The sequence below is a fragment of the Suncus etruscus genome, chromosome 4 (assembly GCF_024139225.1).
Source record: "Suncus etruscus isolate mSunEtr1 chromosome 4, mSunEtr1.pri.cur, whole genome shotgun sequence".
NCBI lineage: Eukaryota > Metazoa > Chordata > Mammalia > Eulipotyphla > Soricidae > Suncus > Suncus etruscus.
In genome coordinates this window covers 105663948-105688650 of record NC_064851.1, presented here as the reverse complement: position 1 = coordinate 105688650, position 24703 = coordinate 105663948, and the positions used below count along the sequence as shown (strand labels likewise).

Here is a 24703-nt window from a genome sequence, read left to right as displayed (position 1 = left end):
CTCACTCTGCCTCACTGGGGAGTCTGAGCCAGGCAGGGCAGGCATGCCAGGAAGTCACCCCTGCTTTGCCAAAAATCTCAGAGCAAACCAGCCAGGGCTCTGTGCACGCCGTCCAAATGATGGATGGCACGTCGCCTGCTAGTGTATCCCAGGAATTTCCTGCAAGGCCTGGCAGGCGCTGGGCAGTGCCACAATGGCCAGCCCATTCCTCCAGCTCACTGCTGCCTGGCATTTCTAGAGGACAGAGCAGGACCCACAGAAGTGGCAGCTGTGACAACCACTTCAGTAATGGCACCAGCCATGGGCATCCTCTTTCTCAATGGAGAGCAATGTGGATTCAGCAGAATTCAGGACTCTTTGTTCTTTCATAGTCTCGAACTGTCTTTTGGCTTCCGGCATTCTAGGGCTGCTTGTGAGCATCTAGCCTACAAGGACTGGTTCAGAAATCACTCAAATATTACCATGTTCTTTCACTCCATTATCTCTGACTTCAGGACACTGCTGTTGCTCCTTTTGGGCCATACCCAGCAGCACTCAGCAGAGCACTCTGGCTCTGCATTCAGAATTTGTTCCTAGCAAGCGTGGGGGACCATATGGGATGCCAGGAATTTAATCTGGCTTCGTCCCATGTTGGCCATGTGCAAGACAAATGCCCTACCACTGTGCTATCATTGTTCCAACACTAAAAGAAAATTTCTTTATCTCTTTATTTTATTTTATTTTTGAAAGGGAGGGTCACACCAACTGATGCTCAGGGTTTACTCCTGGCTCTGCACTCAGGAATTATTCCTGGTAATGTTCAAGAGACCATCGGGGATGCCAAGGGTGGATTTTTAGGCCAGCAGCATGCAAGGCAAGTGCCCTGCCCTCTGTATTATCTATCTGACTCCTGAAAGAAAATTTTTTTTAGAAAATGTCCATTAGCTCTTGACTCACATATTATTTCCAGATTCTTTCAGTTAATGAGGTGGTTAGTTGTTGTGGGGTTTTTTTGTTTGATATTGCTGGGAAAGTGTTGGTGGTGGAGGGAAAAAACTAACCCAGAAGTTTCCACATGGATACATCTGAATAAGAAATAATTTAACTCTAAACCTTTAAGGATCAGTTACCTTATGTGAAGGGCATGAGAAACCGAATAAAATGTGGTTTAGTAGCAGTTTTGCTAGGATATGTCAAGAGCCACAGGTGAAAAAATTCACAGAAATAGGATCTGGGTAGCAACCATTAAGATGGATGAGGACACAGAAAATAATAAGGGTAGATGGACCAAAATGACTTCTCTTTGGCAACCAAGGTTGTGAAAGTGAATGATCCTCCTCAGGATTGATTCAGTTGACTAGAGAGATAGTATAGTATAAAAGATAGGATATGCCTGGAAACCTTGTAGGGTGAAAGTATACAAAAAGGTTAGAGGGAGTCTGACCAGCTAGGAAGGAACCATCTGGAAACCTTCATTCCCAGAGAAATGGAAGGAGCCCTAGCATGTGGTCTCAGTGGCTGCTCCGAATTGTTTAAAAATTCTTTGCTTACCTCCCCATCCCCTTTCTCAGGAACCAGTTTTATTCTAGGGTATTTTACTTTATTTATTAGGGTTTTTTTTTTTTTTTTTGGTCACACCCAGCAGTGCTCAGGGATTACTCCTGGCTCTATGTTCAGAAATCACTCCTGGCAGGCTCAGGTGACCATATGGGATGCCGGGATTCAAACCACCAACCTTCTGCATGAGAGGCAAACGCCTTACCTCCATGCTATCTCTCCGGCTCCTAATTATTAGTTATTTATCCTAGAATTTTATTCTAGGATAAAGACCTTTAAGTATAATTCCTAAGAAAATATTGAACAAGCTGCTCTGTCCTGAACTCTTCTCTAACTGAGCTGTAGAGCTCATTCTGCAGGCTGATTTCTATGCAGGAGGCCCAAGGTTGAGTCTAACACTTCATGGTCCATCCCCACAACCCCCAATCATCCCCGATGCTGGAGCACAATGGCTCTCCCATGAAAAAAATATATTAAAAAAAGGAAAATTGTTCCTTTCTTGGCTCTCTCTCATTTTCTATCAGGGTGTAATATTCTCTTAGTTAAAAATGCACTGATCTCATGGCCCAATGGACACATATGCCAACACAACTGAAGAAGGCGGGTACTTAGCAAGCCTGTTAATCCAGTGTGTGCATGTGTGTGCCAAGTATCATCCCTGGTCAACACAAGAACAGTAAGAAAAATGGGAGGAAAAGAGTGGGGAAGAATTAAGGTTTAAATGTTAGTGATGAGTAATCGAACCTGACATTCTGTTGGTTGCCAGCCTACATGTGAGGGCTTCCTAAATATCATCTTAATGTTACAGCAGCCCTATAAAGTTTCTTACTCCTACTTAATAGTGGAGAATACTGAAGATTTCAGTGGTAATTATAGGGCTATAACAGACCATAATTTGTAGATCTATGATTCAAGCTCTAATGGGTGTTATAAGTAAAGTGATAGCAGAGAGAAAGAAGACCAGAAAACAGAACAGTTTGGAAAATGCAGATGGTTGCTTTAGCTTTTATGTGGTCTGAGGGACTCAGAATTTTTGTCAAATGTGAACTGACACCAACAAGAGCAGAGTTTCTAATTCTAGTTACAAAAATAGAATCAGTTTCTAAGTAAAGACGCTAAAGATTTGTTTTTGGTTTAATTTTTGGCTTTGTTTTGGGGCCAATACTCAGCTATTCTTATGGCTTCTCCTGGCTCTGTGCTCAGGGATCACTCTTGGAAGGGTTTGGGGAACCATTTGTGGTGCCAGAGATTGAACCCAGCTCAGCTATACGCAAAGTAAACACCTTACCTGCTGTGTTGTCTCTTTGGCCCAAACGCCAATGATTTATTTGTTTGGGGGCAACACCTGGTGGTGCTCAGGAATTACCCATGGCTCTGCACTCAGATCATTCCTGGCTCTTCACTCAGGGATCACTCCTGGCTCTTCACTCAGGGATCACTCCTGGCTTTGAATTCAGGGACCACTTCTGGTAGTGCTTGGGAAACTGTGAATGATGCCGGGATCAATACAAGTTGGCTTCATGCAAGGCAAGCACCCTACCCACTGTCCTATTACCACTTCAGCCAATGATGTCTAATGTTCAGTTATTTTTATTAGTTCATTCCTTCTCCAACCAGCTGTGTGCCCACGATTGCTCCCGTGGAGCTCAGGAGACTGAGACCGTGTGCTCTGAGAATCAAACCTGGGCCTCCTACATGCAAAGCATAAGCTCAGCCCACTGAGCCAGCTCTCAGGCCTGCTCTGCGGATCGTCATCCAAACCATTGATAAACATGTTTGATGGGAGGCAGATATTGAGTCTCAGTCCTCAGCAGATACTTTGGGCTTGGGACTGTGTGAGTAATCTCTTATCCCTGACACACCATTGGCAGCTCTGAAGTTCCTCCCTCCACTCTTCCCCATCGCCCCCTTGCCTAGCTGATGTGGTCATGGTTCTACCTCCGGTCTCCAGGTGAAGGCCCTTTTGAAGTGCCATCATCTTCTTGTGCTTATCTCCGGTGGCCATCTACTTCCCAAAAGTGATGTCCTCTGCGTAACCTCTTGGAATTGATGTCCTCTGGGGAATCTCCCAGCGGGTGACTTCCTTTACATCATCTCCCAGAAGGTGACTGTCCTCTGCAGCCTCTTCCAGAAGAGACATTCTCTGCATCATGACCAGTGTGGCCCCCAAACACCACTGACACCCCTGTGCCCTTGGGTGATTGTATCATTGTGAAAATATTACAGTGTTTGTCACATACTGCAGAAGGGATGTCCTGTCTGGAAGCTGTGAGATATTCCCTCTTGGGTGACACAGACCTGACCCTATAAGCCCCTGGACAGCCATAAAATGTGTCTGTCCCTTTAAGGGTTGAGAATCTGTTTAAAAAGGATCCCTCTCCCAATAATTGTCATTTAGAGGCAGCTGTGGGGGAAGGTTAAAAAAAAAAAAAAAAAAAAAAACAGTTCCAGTGCAGGGGTGGAGGAAGAAGCTGGAGGAGTTGTGGTTGTTTCTCCTGGCTGTTTCTATCAGATTCTGGCTGTATTTCCAGGAGGACAGCTTTAATATAAAACCCATTGGCTAGACTACCCTGTTGCTTCTCCTGCCTATTTCTGTTCTCTGGTTCTCTGTCTGGTAGAAACCTTGCCTTGGTCTCAAACCCAGCACTCTGTCTGTCTGTCTGTCTGTCTGTCTGTCTGTCTGTCTGTCTGTCTGTCTGTCTGTCTGTCTCTCTCTCTCTCTCTCTCTCTCTCTCTCTCTTCCCTCTCTCTTCTTCCCCTCCCCTCACCCCTCACAGGGGTTGATTGTAAGGCCCCTAGATTCCCTACCATGCCTGTTCTCCCCTTAAACCTGGTCTCCAAAAAAATCCTTTCTTGTCGGAGTCATGCCTGGAGTCATGGCAGGGCAGAGGCCTCTGGCATCCCCCAAATGTGTGTCTCATCTGTCAGTCTTTGACCAGATGCCGTAGACTGGCCAGGTCATCAGTGCATTTGCTCCAGCTCTCCCTGAGGCTATTTCTTAAAGCCTCCTTCCTCATTGCCTCCCTACCCTGAGTGGGAGAGCAAGAGCCTCGAGAAAAGCACCCAGAGGTAGAAGGGTCAAAGTCACACCTTGAATTCTGTCTTGTGTTACAGGAATTCCTTTTCAGTAATTCTTTATTTGGGGGTTGGCGAGGGGGAAAGAGTGTGAAGATTTGGTCTCATCTGCAATGCTCAAGGATTAATTACCCTTGTCTATGCTCAGGACACTCTATGGTGCTAGGGATCTATCTAGGACCAGCTGCATACAAGACAAATGCTTTAACCCTTGTGCTATCTCTTCGATCCTCAATCATTCTGAAAATTGAAGTACAGTTTTTATTTGGAAAACTCTTTTTTGTGTGTTTTTATCTTTATTTAAACACCTTGATTACAAATATGGTTGTAGTTGGGTTTCAGTCATGTAAAGAACATCCCTTCACCAGTGCAACATTCCCATCACCAATGTCCCAAATCTTCCTCCTCCCCACCCCCAACCTCACCCCCGCCTGTACAGGCTTTCTACTTCCCTTGTTCATTTGCATTGTTATGATAGTTCTCAATGTCGTTATTTCTCTAATTGCACTCATCACTCTTTGTGGTGAGCTTCATGTTGTGAGCTGGACCTTATGGCAAATTTTTTTTTTATTTTTCTTAAAACTCATAGATGAATGAGACTATTCTGTTTCTTTTTTTTTTTTTTTTTTTTTTTTTTGGTTTTTGGGCCACATCCGGCGGTGCTCAGGGCTTACTCCTGGCTATCTGCTCAGAAATAGCTCCTGGCAGGCACGGAGGACCATATGGGACACCGGGATTCGAACCAACCACCTTTGGTCCTGGATCGGCTGCTTGCAAGGCAAACGCCGGCTGCTTGCAAGGCAAACGCCGCTGTGCTATCTCTCCGGGCCCATCTGTTTCTATCTCTCTCTCTGACTTATTTCACTCAGCATAATAGATTCCATGTACATCCATGTATAGGAAAATTTCATGACTTCATCTTTCCTGACAGCTGCATAATATTCCATTTCTTTAGCCATTCATCTGTTGAAGGGCATCTTGGTTGTTTTCAGAGTCTGGCTATTGTAAATAGAGCTGCAATGAATATAGGTGTGAGGAAGGGATTTTTGTATTGTATTTTCGTGTTCCTAGGATATATCCCTAGGAATGGTATAGCTGGATCGTATGGGAGCTCAATTTCCAGTTTGGGGAGGAATCTCCATATCGCTTTCCATAAAGGTTGGACTAGACAGCATTCCCACCAGCAGTGAATAAGAGTTCCTTTCTCTCCATATCCCTACCAGCACTGCTTGTTCTCATTCTTTGTGATGTGCGCCAATCTCTGTGGCATGAGATGGTACCTCATAGTTGTTTTGATTTGCATCTCCTGATGATTAGTGATGTGGAGCATTTTTTATGTGCTTTTTGGCCATTTGTATTTCTTCTTTGACAAAGTGTCTGTTCATTTCTTTTCCCCATTTTTTGATGAGATTAGATTATTTTTTCTTGTAAAGTTTTGTCAGTGCCTTGCATATTTTGGATATTAGCCCCTTAACTGCTCCCACTCCAGATAGATAGTAAGTATTCCTGCATTTCACCAATTAATTATTGAGCCATGTCCCAGACATAAAAGTCAGATATTAACCAGATTTCACTATATAAGCACCACATTCTGGATTTGGTGGGCTCTGTTGTTTTGTTGTTGTTGTTGTTTCTTTCTCTTTTTTTTTCCTTTTTGGGCCACACCCAGTGACGCTCAGTGGTTACTCCTGGCTATGCGCTCAGATATCGCTCCTGGCTTGGAGGACCATATGGGACACCAGGGGATCAAACTGCAGTCCATCCTAGGTTAGCACGTGCAAGGCAAATGCCCTACTGCTTGTGTCACTGCTCCAGCCCCTTCCTTTTCTTTAAAATAACATTGGCACTAAGCAGGAAATCACACATGATGGCTGAACCCCACTTTTTTGTAAAACACATTTGGCATGCAATTTGAGTAGATTCTGAGTTAAAATATAGTGTCACCCCTACTTCTCCATCTTTGGATGCTTCTGTAGTTTTCTGTTCCTCTCCTTCCTTCTGATAATCAGATGTGTTAGTTGACTTTGGTCTCCTAATTGATTTTTCTGAGTGTCTGAACTGCTTATACATGGGTTTTTCTAAATGGCTTTTCTTCCCTAATCTTACGTTGGTGAGATTTCTTGTCTTCTTGGTCTGGCCTGTTCCCTTCCTCGACACTGCTTTATAGAAAAGCCTTGTCTGACTCTGCTGTAACTAACTTAGTTGTTTTCCTGCTGACACCTGGTTATGCTGCTTCTGGGCAAGGGCAATTACAGATAATGCTTCTGTGAACATTCTTGTTCATGCCTTTTGTTGCTATGTTTGTACATATTTCTCTTGGCTATGTAGACAGACTTTTGTTGACCATCTGCTAACTTATCCACCATTTCTAGGATATTTAATAGGAGAAATACATTCTGATTCCAAACCACCCGCTTATAAGGGATCTTGTGAAAGACCGTGAAGGCTGTAAACAATGGGTTGGAAACATGTGTCTGGGATATGTATTTCACACATGGACAACTTCCATTTATATTGCTACTGTCAACATGGGGATAGAGTAACAATTTGTGGTGGTGTGGTTTTGGTTTTTTTTTTTTTTTTCTGTTTTCATGTTTGAATGAAAATCTAGTTTTTAGTACTTGGAAGACAAGATTTGCATAGATCATTCAGGTAAGTAGGAGTGAGGATGGACAAAGGAATCCTGAAATAGAGTGAGGTCAAGGTTCTCTTTTCTACACTAATTTCTTCAATCATTCCTAAGTCATGTGTCTATGCTCATGTTTCATCCTCATGAACAAGGATAATGAGGAGCCAGATATCTAGTATGGCAGCTATTAGGGCACTTACCTTGCATTCTGCCCCCCCACCCATGTTCAATTCATGACATTGCATATGGTGCCGTGAGTATCACTGGGCACAGCCCGGGATACCCCTAAGGACTAACAGGATGTCTTGGATTGTTCCTGACAACACATGGTCTCTAAGTAGTACCATATCCTCAAATCTAAGCATTACATCACCAGCACATTTTATCATGAATCTTCAGGAGGGGGTGTGAGGCCACCTGAGCATGCTTGGGAGTGTACCCCCCAAAAAATACAAAAAAAGAACCATAAACCTCAAACAGGAGTAATGATGATCACAGTTATATACTGTATTGAAAAATAATGGACATCCAGACTTTTGTTGTTGTTGTTGTTGAACCACATCCAGCAATGCTCAGGGGGATACTCCTGGCGTTGAGCTTAGAAATTGCTCCTGGCAGGGCTCAGGGGATCATATGGGTTCCTGGAGATTCAACCTGGGTTGGCTGAGTGCAAGCAAGCCAAGTGCCCTCCTCACTGTGCTAGCACACTAGCCCTTTTCATCCAGGCATTTTAAAGGGTAACATGTACACTAAGCAGGCACATTGCTCCATAGTGTGCTTCCTTGAAGAAACTTTAGATATCAACCTAGCAGCCCCCACCCTAATGGTTAAAATTACTCCCAGCATTGCATGTGTGAGGTTCTGGGTTCGAGCCCCACACCACGTGTACATACATACACATATACGCAGACTTAAAATCACCCAAAATACGTGGTAGTAACAATATAAAACCATGAAGCATATCAGAAATCATGTATAAAAGTGTTGTTTATTTATGGGGGGGCACACCCAGCAGTGCCCAGTGCTTATTCCTAGCTCTATGCTCAGGGATCTCCTGGCAGTGGGGTGGGGACCATATTGGAAAGGGATTGTGCAAGCAAATACTCTAAGCACTGTACTACCATTCCAGCCCCAATAATTTATAAAATTTAAATCTACACAAATACTGTTTCTCTCATTTTAAACTAGAAATACCCTGTTCACTTTTTTTAATTTTTTGCATTCTTTGTGGTTTTTCTTATCACCCAACAATGTGTCCTAGATCTCAGCTACATGTCTAGCCTCTCTTATTCATTTATTTATTTATTTATTTATTTATTTATTTATTTATTTATTTATTGGTTTTTGGGTCACACCCAGCAGCGCTTAGGGGTTATTCCTGGCTCTATGCTCAGAAATCGCTCCTGGCAGGCTCAGGGGACCACATGGGATGCTAGGATTCAAACCACCGACCTTCTGCATGCAAGCCTTACCTCCATGCTATCTCTCTGGCCCTGCCCCTCTCATTTTTATTTATTTATTTTTATTTTTTGGTTTTTTTTGGGTCACATCCATTTGATGCTCAGGGGTTACTCCTGGCTAAGCGCTCAGAAATTGCCTCTGGCTTGGGGAGACCATATGGAACGCCGGGGGATCAAACCGTGGTCCTTCCTTGGCTAGCGCTTACAAGGCAGACACCTTACCTCTAGCACCACCTTGCCGGCCCCAACGTTTTTTAACTTGTGTGTTTGGTGCTACACCCAGTAGTGTTTTGAGGACTATTCCTACTGGGAACTTAGAAGCTGCTTCCCTGATGCTTGGGGGACCAGGTGGTGCTGGGGCTCAAACCTGGGCCTTCTACAAGCAAAGCCTCACATTTGTCCTTTGAGTATCCCCCAGCCTAAAATAACCCCCCAACTTTCACATTTTATTTAAGCTTATTAGAAGTAAACAAAATACTCTGTTCTAAATGTCTTGGTCTTCATCATCATACTGTGATGGTTTCCTTGTGGATAGTGAAGCTTGGTTTCCCATAACAGAACCTGGGTCACACTCATGTATGTCCCCTCTCAGCCTTCTACCCCCTGCTACCTTCTCTGCTTTCCCTTTTTGGACTCAAAAGAGTACTCTCAAAAAGAGAAGCAGAGACTCAGCAGAGTCTGCAATGATATTTTACTTCTCAAAGATTTCATAGTCAACTGTCCTTGGAACAGAAGAAAGTGACACAGCCTACCTTTTTTTTTTCTATTTTTTTTTAATTTTTTAATCTATAGCACACTATTTACCAAGTAGTTCATAATACAGCTGTTTCCAGCATTCAGTGTCCAAACACCAATCCCACCACCAGTGTGGCCTGCCCCCCTCCCATTGCAGGCACAAATTTACTACATGTTTCTTGTTACAAACAAAGGCAAATTAAATTATCAAAATTTATATCAAGCTTGGTGGTCTTCTGTGTCACTTTCCCATCCATTTTATTGTGATCCTACTGGGCTGACACTACTATGAAATTTTGAGGTGGTGTTCTATCCAGGATCTAGAGATCTGGAACAGATTTGGTGACTTGTCAGCTTGATAAAGTTAAATTTTGGAGCTGTGCTAATAGTGATGGAGAGTGTGGTGCTAGGTTGCTTGTGGCTTCATGCAGAAAAGGGAATCTGCCTCTACCCATTCTGAGAAGACTCCAAAGTTTTCAACCCAGACCAGACTGACTACCTGGGAAAAATCAACAACTATCATTTTCTTTCTTTTTTTTTTTATCATTTTCTTTTTTTTCTTTTTCTTTTATTTTCTTTTGGTTTTTGGTTTTGGATCTACACACAGTAGCACTCAGGTTACTCCTGGCTCTGCAATTAGAAATCACTTCTGGCAGACATGGGGACTATATGAGATGCTGGAATAGAACTCGGATAAGTCCCAGGTTGGCTGCCTGCAAGGCAAACACCCTACTGCTGTGCTGTCACTCTGGCCCCAGCCATCATTTTCTTTTGGAGCTTGATAAGCAGCTGATGGCCTACTCTTTATTAGCAGAAGATCTAAGTTCAAAGGTCTCAGAGTACTCACACCAGCTTGGAATAATCAACTCTCAGAGCAGCCAGAGAGAAAGATGGTTTAGTAGCTGGAATACCAGCTTGGCATGCAGGTGGCCTGAGTTCCCTCCCCAGCATTGCATGATCCCATGAGCACAGAGCCAAAACTTATCCCTGAGCACACCCAGGTATGACACCAAAACCAAAAAAGCCTCTGTGTTCTTAGATTCATGCTGAAAAAGGAAGTCATCATAGCTCTTCACAGTAGAGAGTAAATGAGATACTGGCCAGGAAAGGATCTGAACTTATGTTTAGAAACTCCTATTGTTCCTTCAGTGTGACAATCACGTGTCCTCATCCCACACTCAGACCACTGGCACTTCAAAGATGCCAAGTGTGGAGCCATTATTATCTTCCCACCCCAACTATCTACCCCAGCCATCCATCGTCTTCCCCTCTTCCCACACCCTCCTGAGCTCAAACAGAGCCAGGACCTTGGGGTGCACTTTATAGAATGCTGGGCCAAGACTTTCCCCTATTCACACATCTGCCTTCCTTCTCACAGCTGGTTCCCACTGCTTCATGGACACATGTGTTTTATTTCATGCCTGGCCATGTCTGCCCAGGCATATCCTGTGTGCTAGTCTTATCCCAGCATAGACATTTCTGTAGCATTGTTGACTTGTGTGAGTTTAGTGCTTCCCTTATTCATTGTTCTTTTCTCCCTCTCCAATACACTCAATATCTCTCTCTCTCTCTCTCTCTCTCTCTCTCTCTCTCTCCCTCTCTCTCTCTCTCTCTCTCTCACACACACACACACACACACACACACACACAGACATTTCCTCACATGTAGACACTTCAGAGCTAGTTTCATTTAAAAAAACTATGTTTGCATCAAAACCTTCATTACACTGGATTCATGTCAAGAGCTTCTCTATACAACATTGTTGATTCCCAAAGCACATACAATCCTGAGAGCAAGCCTCTTTGGGCTCCTCTTTTCAATGATGCATGAGAGGTTCCCAGATATAGTTCTCATTAAACAAGATCTTAAGGAGAACTAAAATCTCATGTTATTGAAATTTTCTGTAATGAAAAATTATACGATAAAGCCATTGCTCATCTGGCCAAAAAAGAAAAATAAAAATTAATCAAATCTCTCTCCAAGCACAAAACTCTTTGTTAACACTTGGCTTCTGTACTCAGGTCTCAGGAATTATCTCTGCTTTTCAAAGGCTATTATAACCAATAGGATAAACATGTCTATTGTTCAGAATGACTTTCTATGTTACATATGAGTTTACAATTATAGTCCATATTTCTTTGTTGTTGTTATTTTTGTTTGGGTTTTGGGCCACCCCAAACCAAGTAACACCTGGCAATGGTCAGAGCTTACTTTATCTTGGCATTATCTTGGAATTATTCTTATTCTTATTCTTATTCTTATTATTATTATTATCTTGGAATTATTATTCTTATTATTCTTATTATTATTATTATTATTTATCTTGGAATTATTCTTGGTGGTGCTCAAGAATGGAACGCAGGTTGGCCACTTGCAAGGCAAATATCTTACCTGCAGTACTATCGCTCTGGCCTTGGTTGGTTATTCTGAATGGAAACTTGGGCCCCATTGGGATATCCAGGCTTTTCTGCCCAGATTTTGCTGTTCACTCACACCTTTAATTTCTGGTGCAGAACTAGCTCCCTTTGTTTCATTCACCAGTTGCTGAAATGCCTGTAACCCAGGACAAAGTCTCAAGCGAAGAGTCTCAAAAACTCATGGCATTCTACTACTCAAGCGCCACATCACTTAGTCACATAGGAAGTTACACCTTGTCGTTCCAAGTTGACAGTCTGGAGATTCAAGGGTCAGTGAAGCCTGGGATTTCATCTGTGAAAAAAACAGAATGTTAAATAACTTGGGTAGCTTCTAACTGAGAGAGGGTGTGATGACAGCTCTATAGGGTAGAGGGAGTGGAGGGTTTGGCATATATAGGGTTTGGTATGTTTCTTACAGTAGCATAATTTTATATCAACTATGATTAATAAAGGTGAAATAAAATAGGGAATAAAATAGCCCTAAACTGTTGAGTCTTTTAAAATAAAAATCAGTCTAATGGGCTTTACTCAACTGCTTTCCAGCCAGTATTTTCATCAAGAAATCATGAATGAATCATGAACACATCAGCCTACTCTGAGTCTTTTAGGTATTTGCCTTCTTTTTATTCATTATGCCCTTAAATTACTACTTTCAAGTTCATGAGTGAATTTGTTTACATTTTAAATCCTCGGAAAACAACTCATTTCTCTGACATATGCATAGTCACACCTGCCTATAAGGTAACAGAATAACTAAGATAAATAAAATACAAAAATGATCGAAAATAAAATTTAGCGGTGAGGTTGGGCACACATATACCCAGTATCGCATATTGTTTACTTTTGTGTTCAGGGGTCCATATGGGTACCAGGGACAGAACCAAGTTAGGCCACATGCAATGCAAGTATCTTCCACCTTTACCTTTCCCACCCAGAAGTAGGATTTAGTGAGTCAAGATAAAAGAATTACTTATGGGATGCATCACATCAGAGGATTCCAGGCAGTTGCAGCATGTAAAAGATGGACTAAATCAATGGAATTCCTGTAGACAGAATGGTCTTGCTTCATCTATACCATCTAGAAAGTTCATCTCAATTAAGGTAGGTGGAGCCAGCCTCATTAAGCCTAATGGTTTACTTACACCAACTGATTACTTCACGGATTACCTTATTTGTCCAACTCCCATTGAGGATTAAACCCAAATGCAATGACTCTGAAGGCCTCACTCTATGATCCCTGCCTTGGGCCTTTCTTTTCACCCCAGAGTTAGGAGCTAGAACCTTACCCAGCAGGGTCTTCTCTCTGCCTCTCACTTGGATTTTCTGCTCTTGTGTCTTTTTGAACCTCTCTGGTCAATTCTAACATGTGTGGTTAGCAACATAAGGCTGAAAAAGTCCTCCTTGGTGACATGCTAAGTTGCCATTACTGAGTCTTGTCTGTTTAGTTTGTCCTTATGGTTTTAACTCTTCAAGTCTCTCCTGTAGAATATGGCAGAAGGTTGCATTAAATGTTGATGGGTAATAGACAGTGATTATTCTTCTGTATTTGAAGAAATGCATAATGAATTTGCGTAATAGTTTAGATATGTATATGCAATAAATGGGGCAAAAGTACATATTGATATATATAACATTTATGTTTATTTTTTAATAATTTATTTTGGGGCTGGAGCCGTGGCACAAGTGGTAGGGCATTTGCCTTGCACATGCTAACCTAGGACTGACTGTGGTTTGATCCCTGGGTGTTCCATATGGTCCCCCAAGACAGGAGCGATTTCTGAGCACATAATCAGGAGTAACTCCTGAATGTCACTGGGTGTGGCCCAAAAAGCAAGGGAAAAAAACCTTTTTCTTTATTTAGGCACTGTGGTTACAAGCATGTCTGTAATTGGGTTTCAGTCATAGGATGTACACTTCCTTCACCAGCGCAACTTTTCTGCCACAGTTGTCCCCATTTCCCTCCTTCCCCACCACCTGCCTGCCTTCAGGACAAGTATTGTATTTCTCTTTCTCACTATCATTGTCATAATAGTTGATGCAGTTATTTTTCTAAATGTACTTATCACTCTTTGTGGTAAGCTTTATATCATGGACTAGTCCTCTTATCTCTGGATTTTATTACCATGCTGTCTTTTTTTTATTTTTGTCTTTTATTTTTTTATCCTACAGATGAATGTGACTATTCTGTGTCTATCTCTCTTCCTCTGACTCATTTCACTCACCATCCATGTATAGGCAAATTTCATGACTTCGTTTTTCCTAATAGCATTGTAGTATTTCACTGTGTAGAATTTCTTTGGTCACTTATCTGTTGTCAGGTACTTGGGTTGTTTCTAGATTCTGGCCATTGTAAATAGTGCTGCAATGAACGTAGAAATGCAGAGAGTATTTTTGTATGTGTTTTTGTGTTCCTAGTACATATCCCAAGTAGTGGTATTGCTGGATCATATATGGGAGCTCAATTTCCAGTTCTTTGAGGACTATACATATTGTTTTCTAGAAAGGCTGTACTACACAGCATTCCCACCAGCAGTGAATGAGAGTTCCTTCCTCCCACATCCATGCCATCACTGGTTGTTCTTGTTCTTGGTGATCACATTTATGTTTCTAATTGTATGGTCTTATAATGATTTCTTTTCTAAATGTTTTTGTTTTTGTTTTTGGACCACACCCAGCAGCACTCAGGTTACTCCTGGCTCTGTACTCAGAAATCTCTCCTGGCAGGATTGGGGATCATATGAGATGCCAGGAATAGAACCCGGGTCCTTCCTGGGTCGGCTTTGTGCAAGGCAAATGCCCTGCCACTATGCTATCTCTCCACCCCCCCTTTTTATTTTCTAAATATTTTAACATAAGACAATAAATATTTAAAACTGATAAAACTTTTTTTGTTGTTGTTGGGTTTTGTTTTTTTTGTGGGGGGCCACACCCATTTGACGCTCAGGGGTTACTCCTGGCTATGTGCTCAGAAATCGCCCCTGGTTTGGGGGGACCATAAGGGACCATAAGGGATGTGGGATCCAACCGAGGTCCGTCCTAAGCTAGCGCTTGCAAGGTAGACACCTTACCTCTAGCGCCACCTTCCCAGTCCCAAAACTGATAAAACTTATACTGGAGAAATTCTAGGAGGTAAAGCACAAGCATGCCTTGCATATGGGTGTTTTAGCTGACCTGGTTCAAGTTCCTGGGATAACCTATGGTCCTGGAGCACTTCCTGGGGTCACTCCAGAACACAGAGTAAGGAATAGACCTTGAGCACTACCAAGTAGCCCAGTAAGTGACCAAACACACACACACACACACACACACACACACACACACACACACACACACACACACACACAGAGTTATAACAAAATTTGAGCCAGATAGTTACGTCAGGCATTAAGATGGCTGCTTTACATGTGTCCATAGTACCCCACAAGTCAAGGATATGGCCCAAAGCTGAAGCATATGCTTAGAATACCAGAGACCTGAATCTGAGCACCCAGAGCCATGTGTAATATTCCCTACTTGCCCCTGGTACTACCAAGAGTCTCTCCAGAGCATCTAGACAGGAGCAGCACTCAAGTACCAAAACCTAAAATCCACTCATCAAATAAAAACAACATTGAGAAATTTGGGACAACCTCCTCAGAAACTCAAAAGTGAAATGCCCTGGCAGGAAGTAATGATTGAACTTGATTGAATATGGTCAACTCCAAGATGACAACTCATAATTTGGAGTATTCATGTTTTTACAACAAAAATCTATTTACACTGGGACCGAAGTGGTGGCGCTAAAGGTAAGGCATTTGCCTTGCAAGAGCTAGCCTAGGATGCACCTTGGTTTGATCCCCTGGCGTCCCATATGGTTCCCCCAAGCCAGGAGCGATAGATATCTGAGCGCATAGCCAAGAGTAACACCTGAGTATCAATGGGTGTAGCCCAAAAACAAAACAACAACAACAACAAAATCTGTTCACAGGCAACTAAGTTCACCATGGGCCCATGGTTGCCCAAAAGACGGTGAAGAATTGGGTAAAGTAGAACAAATAATGCTTTATTCCTAAGTGCTTCCTGGGACCCATTAACCCCAATCATTAATGGAGTAATGCCCAATAGGTAATGCCCAATAATTGTGTCAAGGTGAAAAGGCTGTGCATAGCTCTGAGTTGTTCTATAAGTGGTGAAGGTTGAAAGAACACTTTGTGATTTTTACTTGGCAATTATCCTTGGTATTTCAGAACATGGTAAATCGAGCATTCCATTTACTTGGTGCTTGCTCGAAACATATTTTCATTTGCTATTGTAGCTAAAAGTCACAGACTTTTAAACAATTGCTGTTCTCTTCTCTCTCCCCCACCCCCCAGCAATGCATCTATTTGGCCTCAACTGGCAGTTACAGCAGACAGAAAATGACACATTTGAGAACGGAAAAGTGAATTCTGAGACCATGCCAACCAACACTGTCTCATTACCTTCCGGCGACAATGGTAAGAGGAAGAATGATATTGCTTAGGTTCCATTTCACGTTTCTTTTCCATACACGTTTTCACTTTTAACTTGTGCTATATCCCCTTTAATATGGGAGAAGGAAAATGCGTGGAAATGAAGGCATCACCCTTTAATCAGTGCTTTCTGTGAATATTTAAAAAACCACATTTTGAGAATCAGAATAAAATGATTTTCTTGACTTTTTCATTGGGGGCATTTCTTTTCTTTTATACACCAAATTAAAGCCTATTTATCTGGAGTATCTGATGCTTTTCTTTATCTAGTATATAGAATTGAAATATTATGTTAATTTTGCTCTGGAAAACCTTTAAATATAAAACACGTGAAAGAATGAGCACTTTCTTTTTCAGTCTTTCCTCTCTAGTTGCCCTTTTGCTAAATCCTTAAAAGTTTGCACTTGAGCTCAACAGACTTTGAAGTTATTTGGTTTCTGAATTAAAATGCACTTGAAAGAGGTTGGAAAATGCTGTGTTTCATCTATCTAATAGAAACATCTTACAAAACATCTTTATCCTTCTGAATGTTGTTATGAGGTGTTCCTAGCTACTATTTTTCATGGATGAACAGCTGGGCATTTGGCATCGTCTGTCTTTTTTGAAAAATGTCATAATACTTGATTTCTCAAAGCAGCCAGGTCAGAATGCCTGCCTATCACACGATACATTACAGTGTTGTGGCCTTTAAATATTTCCAAGTTCTTACCCTTTGGCATTGAGCATTTAGTTACCCACTGTCTGTGCAAGAGATTGTTTGCAAGAGTAGAAGGAAGCTGCTACTTATATGTGATATTTATCTGCTATTATTTCTGCTATTTATATGTGATATTATTCACTCACTTATGTACTGCTGACTCATACCTCCCATCTACTGTGGTTAGGCTTGTTTCCTCCACTCTGTTTTCTTTTTCTTTTCAGTCTTTTATGTTCCTGTCTTCTATTTTATTCTTACAATAAAACTGTGTTCCTTTTTAGGTGGGCAAAGAATTTTAGATCCTACCTATACCTTCCCAGTAATGGTAAACTCCCATTCCCATCCCTGGATCTATTCATGAGTTCTGCTTTTTCCAGAAACCTCCCACATGGTGGTTGAGATGTTACCATGCCTGGGGTGACAGTGGCTATCTGGGACTATTGAGGCAGACTATTGAGGCAGGAATAAGGAAAACTTCACTGGTTAAAACTGGGGGGTGGGGGATAAGGGGACATTTTACAGAAGCTCAAGAGAAGGACTTGAACCCAGATTTGAGGTTCAAGCAGATCTTCCATTACCTAGAAACCAAGGAAAGGAGTCTCTGGAAAACTATCAGAAGATAGTCTGACACTTTGATCCTCACCTTCTGTGAATGGTTCCCCCCTTCACATGATCTTAGATACCTATGACAAGATGGGAATGTCCCTCTACTTTGTCTTTCTCTTTTGTCCTTAATTCTGCACAATTTAGGGAGAGAATCAAGTTAAACTAACTTGGTAATTAAACTTTGTTCAAATCTAATAATGCCACTAAACAAAGGTAAGAAGTAGAGAAACACCAGAGAACTCTGGGGGAGTTTGGATAGAATTTCTGTCTAAACTGCCTCTTGATGGGGTTGGCTGGTGGCGTTATGAACTACACATGCTGGGAACTTGCTTCCAGACTAAAGAAATTATGCGAAGGAGAAGGCAGCTTCCGGGGTCTTTTTATTGATGCCCCCATATCCTTGTCACTTTTTATGTTTAAAGGAATGTGGAACAGGGCTCTGACCATCTGAAGATTGGGCAAAATAAGTCAAGGCTTCCCAGGGCCTCCATGGCCTCCCTGATGGTTTCTAGTATCTTGCCCATCTTATATGTTCCCCAAAGCCTAACTCTTTCTCCTGTTGATGCTAGCACCTTGATCCAGGGACTTGGTCTCTCAGCTCTGCAAGAAAAATGATTAGCCTCCCCTTGGGACCGACAAGGAAATAGGATCAACACAATTCAGCATCTTTGGACTCCCCGAAAATGGTTTATTTAGGTTCACATAAATGCAATTAAGATGATTGTCCTAAGGTCCCAATATGGGCCAATAGGTAGGTACAGGAGATGAGGGACCTCAAGGAGAGTCAAAAATTGAATTGGGGGATTGGAACAGTGGCGCAAGCCGTAAGGCGTCTGTGTGCTAGCCTAGAACGGACAGCGGTTCGATCCCCCAGTGTCCCATATGGTCCCCCAAGCAAGGAGCGATTTCCTAGCCCATAGTCAGGAGTAACACCTGAGTGTTACCAGGTGTGGCCCAAAAACCAAAAAAAAATTTTTTTTGAATCGGGCCCAAGAGAGGAGGAGGAAATGTGACAACTAGAGCAAAAGGGATTCCTTTTTTGTTGAACCAAGGTAGTTTCCATTTAAGTGCTTAGTGTCTGTCTCAACAATTATGACACAGACCCTAAGGCTTTATAAACCACAATATACCTTCCTAGATACCTAAGATACCTAGACTTCTAAGATACCTCCTGTGACTTCTTAGGCCAGAAACTTGACCAGAAGGCAGCCTAAATAGTCATCATCATTTAGTATTTTCCTCCTCTTTTTTCTCAGAGTAACTCCCACCCACAAACACACGCACATACATGCAAATCCTAAGTAAATTCTCATTGTTTTGTTTTGTTTTTTCAAGGAAAGACTTTTCATGACTATCTCTGAACATGCTTACCCACCTGCCCTCAGGACAAGGAAGTACTTCTGTTTGCAAGGAGGGAGTCCCTGAACCCATCCCATGTTCTCTTTAGAAATTCTAGGAGATTTAAGAACCCTTAAGAATCCTTTAGAACTCCAAACAAAGCAAAGAGAATTAACTGTACTTCAGAGTGAGAAAATTACCTCCTGGCTTCTCATTCTTCTCAATGCAGTACACCCAAGCATACGCTCCATTTATTCTTGTTTTTATAAATATTTCAGACATGATCTTGGTAACTTAGGTGCCATCAGCTACCCAGAGAATGGTGTTGCAGTTTGTATTAAGCAGAAGCTGCTCAATGGTGTTTTGTACTGAAAGGGAGAATTTCTGTCCAGGATGCACTTTTCTAATGATCCCTGAGAAATCCCTGCATGTGGTCTGTGTGAGATGTCCCAGTTGGGGGGTGGAAGGGACCTTTATAAAAATTGATCAACGTGGCCAGAGTGAATAAAGCTGGAAGAATAGAGTTTTCCACTCCAACACCAGCATTTCTCCCGAAACTCAAATGGTTCCCCAGGACCAAAAAATTCGTTTAGCCTAATGTTCTGGAAAGAATCACACAGGCCTATATTCAAATGTTCCCTCTTTTGTTTGTTTACTTGGTAACCACCAGCAAGTTACTTAACCTCTTAGAAATTCCATTTCCTCATTTGAGAAAAGGGACTAATGATTATCTTTCTCTGCCTCCTCCTCTTCTCCCAACTGGGCGCCCTGCTGTGCTCACTCATGCCAGGGTCCTGCCTCTCACTCCTCACTATTCTAGATCTTTCCTAGGCTCATGGCTCACAGCTCCCTCTGCATAGGGCTGTGCTTTCTGCTCTACAACAAGTACTCAGAAACCATTGGCGGGTCTGAATTACCAGTGAATTGAATCTGTGCGTAAGCTTACCTGTGTTCTTGCCATTTTCTCTGATGATAAAACTCTTACCTTCATGATTTTTTTTTTTTTGCTTGTTTGTTTTTGGGTCACAGCCAACAGTGCTCAATCAAGGCTTACTCCTGGTTCTATACTCAAGATCAGTCCTGACAGACTGATGAAACTTGAGTCCTAATGGGACCAAGATTAGTCTTGAGAGGAATTGTGGGGTGCTCAGGATTTAACCCAAGTTGGCAGTGTGCAAGGCAAGTGCTCTACTCACTGTACTGTTTCTTTAGCCTATGAATATTCATGATTCCACTGTTGAGTTTCAAAATCCCATCTTCTCTGGGCTTGAGGAATAGCACTTGCCCATCGCGGCACCACATAGGTACCCTGAGCCCTACCAGGAATGATTCTTGAGCACAGAGCAAGGAGTAATCGTAAAGCAGTACTAACTGCAAAAATGTCCCACTTCCCTCTGGGTCTTCCCATTCAGTGTCTGAACATGTGAAAGCCTCTCAAGAGGAATACTTAGCTATTCTGCTCCCCATAGTCTACTCTCCTCATTTGGCCCAGCTTATGTGAACTGCAGTGAGTATTCTGTCTTCTCTTGCACAAAACTCTCTAAAGGCCTCTGTTCACTGTCTTCTGGGCTTGTTGATTGAATGTCAGTATCATTGGTCCCTTCCTTTCTGTCAGTATCATGGATCCCCTTCCCATCGGTATCATTGTTTCCCCTTCCTGTCAATAGCATGGATTTGCATGACAAGAAGGATTTTTCCCTTTTTGTCAGTATCATGAATCCCCCTTCCAGTCAGTATCATGGATCTCTTCCTGTCAGTATCATGATGCCCCTTCCTGTCAATATCATCGATCCCTTTCCTATTTATCATGGATCCCCTTTTCTATCAATATCAGGGATCCCCCTTTCCTATCAGTATCATGGATCCTCTTTCCTATCAGTATCATGGATCCCCTTTCCTATCAGTATCATGGATTCTCCTTCTTATTAGTATCATGGATCCTCTTCTTGTTAGTATCATGGATCCCTTCCTATCAGTATCATGATCTCCCTATCAATATCATGAATCCCCTTACTGTCTATCATGGATTCCTCTTTTTTTTTCTTTTGTGGTTTTTGGGCCACACCCGGAGGTGCTCAGGGGTTACTCCTGGCTGTCTGCTCAGAAATAGTTCCTGGCAGGCATGAGGGACCATATGGGACACCGGGATTCGAACCAACCACCGTTGGTCCTAGATCGGCTGCTTGCAAGGCAAACGCCGCTGTGCTATCTCTCTGGGCCTGGATTCCTCTTTCTTATTAATATCATGGATTCCCTCTTCTTTCAGTATAATGGATCTCTTCCTGTCAGCATAATGATCCCCCTTCCTGTCAATATCATGGATCACACTTTCCTATCAGTATCATGGATCCCCTTCTGTCAGTATTATGGATCCCTTCCTTCCAGATGATGGATACCCCTTTCTATTAGTAAAAAGGATCCTTTCCCTCTTGACTGTTGGAAGTTCTGGGAATCGTTTCCTATTTAACCTTTTCCTCTGAACTGAGAGATCTTTCCCTTAGCATCTATGATACACACCTTCGTTCTGGTTCCCTACCTTTTGGGCAGTGATGTCTCCCTTTTCTTAGCTGATTGGCCATCTTCTCCTGGATCTCTGAGAATTTCCATGGCTATGCTCTTTTTAAGACTATTGCTTCTTCTGGCTGGAGTTCTAGTCTGGGCTGTGCAGAGGCAGCCTAAATCTCTCTCCTAGAATGGCATCACTGCATGTTTGAAAGTTTTAAACAGCCCCAGTTGGGAGTCTTCCAAGGTTCTCTAACTCCACTTGTCTAAAATAGAGCCCACCCCTGACTGTGGTTATCTCTAACCATAGCAGGCCCCATTGAAACTCTGTGGCTTCAAAGGACAATTTGTTATCCACTCACAGTTGTGTGATTGACCAAACAGTTCCTGGGTTTTTCTCTGGGGCATCTCTGGCAATTGCTTGCCATGTCAGCAGCGTCTGTTGGAAAGCTCCACTGAACTGCCAGCTTGCCCACATGGTTGGCAGCTGATGCCATCCTTTAGCTGGGACTCCACTGTGACTATGGACTGGAGCAGCTAAAACAATTTTCCACGTGACTTGTACTTCTCAAAGCATAGCAGTTGGCTCTGAAGAGCATTATCCCCAGAGAGAACATTCCAGAAGATCCAGTCAGGCATTATAAGACTTCTTAGGAGGTATGACTTTGGACCACCCAAGATGACATTTCTATAACCTTCAGTTGGTCAAGAAAATGAGTAAGATGGTTCTTGACTTAGAGGAAAAAGAATGAAATTTCTGATGGGCCTTAACCAAACAGAGCTAGAGAAAAGGAGTATAAAGGTGATAGCTACTTTTGGGAGGATATTGTCGGAAAAACAGTTCACATAGCAATTTTTCTTTCTATATTTACCTCTCCTTCTGGTCTTTCTAGGTTCAGGTAATGTCATAATGTTTCTTCTAATTTTCTGATGGAGGATCTAGGAATGATATTGAACTTCTTCCTTCTTCCTCACTTCCCCTATTCAACCACCCAGCCTGTCATCTCTTAACACATTCACTCTTGCATCTTTCCATCTCTATCCGGATTAAAGAACCCCTACTCTAGGGATGTGGTGAGCTCCTTGCTTATCACTTTACTTGTGCCTTAGCTCCAAAACACTTTGGAGCTCACAATATCCTGCTGGACCTCTTCATAATAGAAATTCTTGTACATTGCTTTTCTTCCCGTCCAGAAAGGTCTGGAATAATGAGTGTAAACAAGCAACAGGGACATAAAATAGAGTCAACAGCAATGACATGAAACCCAAATTTTAATAGCTAAAATTTAAAATGGGCCTGTCTTGCCGGCAGCCTGGGTGATTGGAGGTGATGGCATAGGATAGACTCTGGGAACAATGGTGGAGGAATTCGACACTGCTAATGTATTGGTCCTAAAACATTGTATGTCTGAGAACCTACTATAGAAAACTTTGTAAATCACAATGGGTTCAATAAAAAAAAAAATAGGAACAACTTAAGTAATGTAAAGCCATCACTATTAAGTCATGATGTATATTTTTCTGACTAGCATATAAGGTGAAGAATCCCTTCTACTTGGTTATGCTCTGGCCCAAGCTCTGAGTATTGTTATTGACCTGTAATGGTGTTGTCCAATGCATGAGTGAAAATAGTATGACAGAAATGAGATGAAATCGATACATGGCCCAGCACAGTGCCTGGGAGGAAGTACATGCAGGGCCGTTGTCAGTACAGGAGTTTGGTTAAGAATTGAAGCTCGGGCCGGAGAGATAGGACAGCGGCATTTGCCTTGCAAGCAGCCGACCCAGCACCTAAGGTGGTTGGTTCAAATTCCAGTGTCCCATATGGTACCCCATGCCTGCCAGGAGCTATTTCTGAGCAGTTAGCCACGAGTAACTCCTGAGCACCGAAGAGTGTGGCCCAAAAGCCAAAAGCCAAAAAAAAAAAAAAATTGAAGCTCTTTGTTCCTTGCGTGGCTTTTAACGACTAACCTTCTAACCTCCTTTCTCTTCATAAGTGAGCAGTGAGCTTAAATTGGAGAATGTTTGTCAGGTGAGGCTCACTGGATATTGGATGTGTGTCCAATATTGGATGCTTGTCAATAATGAGTACCTTTTCTTTGTAATGTTTGTAATTTGTAGTAAAAAAAAAATCCTGAAGATAGAACCTTGTGTCAGCATAGTTGAAATCACCTGAAGTGGTAATAGAAATCCTAGCATTGGTTATTTAGATGTTTAGTTGTTTGAATTTGATTAAAGGTGTCTTTTTTACTTTTGTGGCCTGGAATGCAGAGCATTCATTTATTCCCTGTTTCTTTACTGAGCACATATGATGTGTTATGCATGGAGCAAGGTTCTGAGAATATTGGACAGTCATAGGTGTTCCGAGAGCACGTAAATGCTAAGGCCAGAAAGAAATGTAACAGTGATGACAATGAGGTAGAAAATGCATAAGAAGAAAAACAGAACTACCAAAAGCCCTAGCATTATTTCAAAGGAGCAGTAAGAGAGGTACCAACATTTAACATTAGATCATGTGGGATGCTATAAGACAGAATTGAAAAACTATAAATTTTAGTTAATATGATTCTGATAAATGACTCCTAACTTAAAAACAAATGCAAAGCCCTTTTTGGTATTGGTACAAATAAGAAAGCTACACATTGTCTATGTGTCTGCATTTATCTGTATAAGTAGAGATATATGTAAGAGACTACATATGTAGTATATGTATATGTAGAGACATTAGCCTACTTAAACATAATAAACTTGCTACCTTCGGGTTTTATATGATATATGCTGTTGTATTTATTTTCCCAAATACTGGATGCTTTCAGAAAGTGAGATTTTGCAGCAAAGTGAAGGATCATGGATTAGAAGATTGTGACTTGAAGGAATAGGGCCACTGGGAGCAGGGTTTGATTTATTTAGGTTTGGGATTAGGCCGGTCAATGCTCAGTAGTGCAGGGGATGGCTTGTGGTGCAGGGATTAAGCCAGGTTTGGCCATTGGAAACAACTACTTTACCTTTCTCCTGAACTATCTCTGCCTCCCAGGAGCTCAATATCTAACTAGATATTGATAGTATTTGCAATGTCAGGCAGTCTTTAATTGGGTGCTGTGTTAATTTTGTCTACTAAACTAGGTTTATAAGGTGGTCCTTCTTCATTCCACTTTGCTTGTGTTATAACCAACCGCATCCAAGATGTTGTGATGGTGTGGGGGTGTTCATAAAAATG

The 24703-nt window shown here is 42.1% G+C and overlaps 1 protein-coding gene across 1 annotated transcript in view; it reads left to right on the top strand.

Moving 5' to 3' along the window:
* Positions 1 to 24703, top strand: part of TENM3 (teneurin transmembrane protein 3) — a 745099-nt gene that overhangs the window by 595896 nt on the left and 124500 nt on the right. Inside the window, 1 exon segment of the mRNA XM_049771415.1 lies at positions 16206 to 16328. Coding sequence (XP_049627372.1) covers positions 16206 to 16328 — 123 coding nt within the window.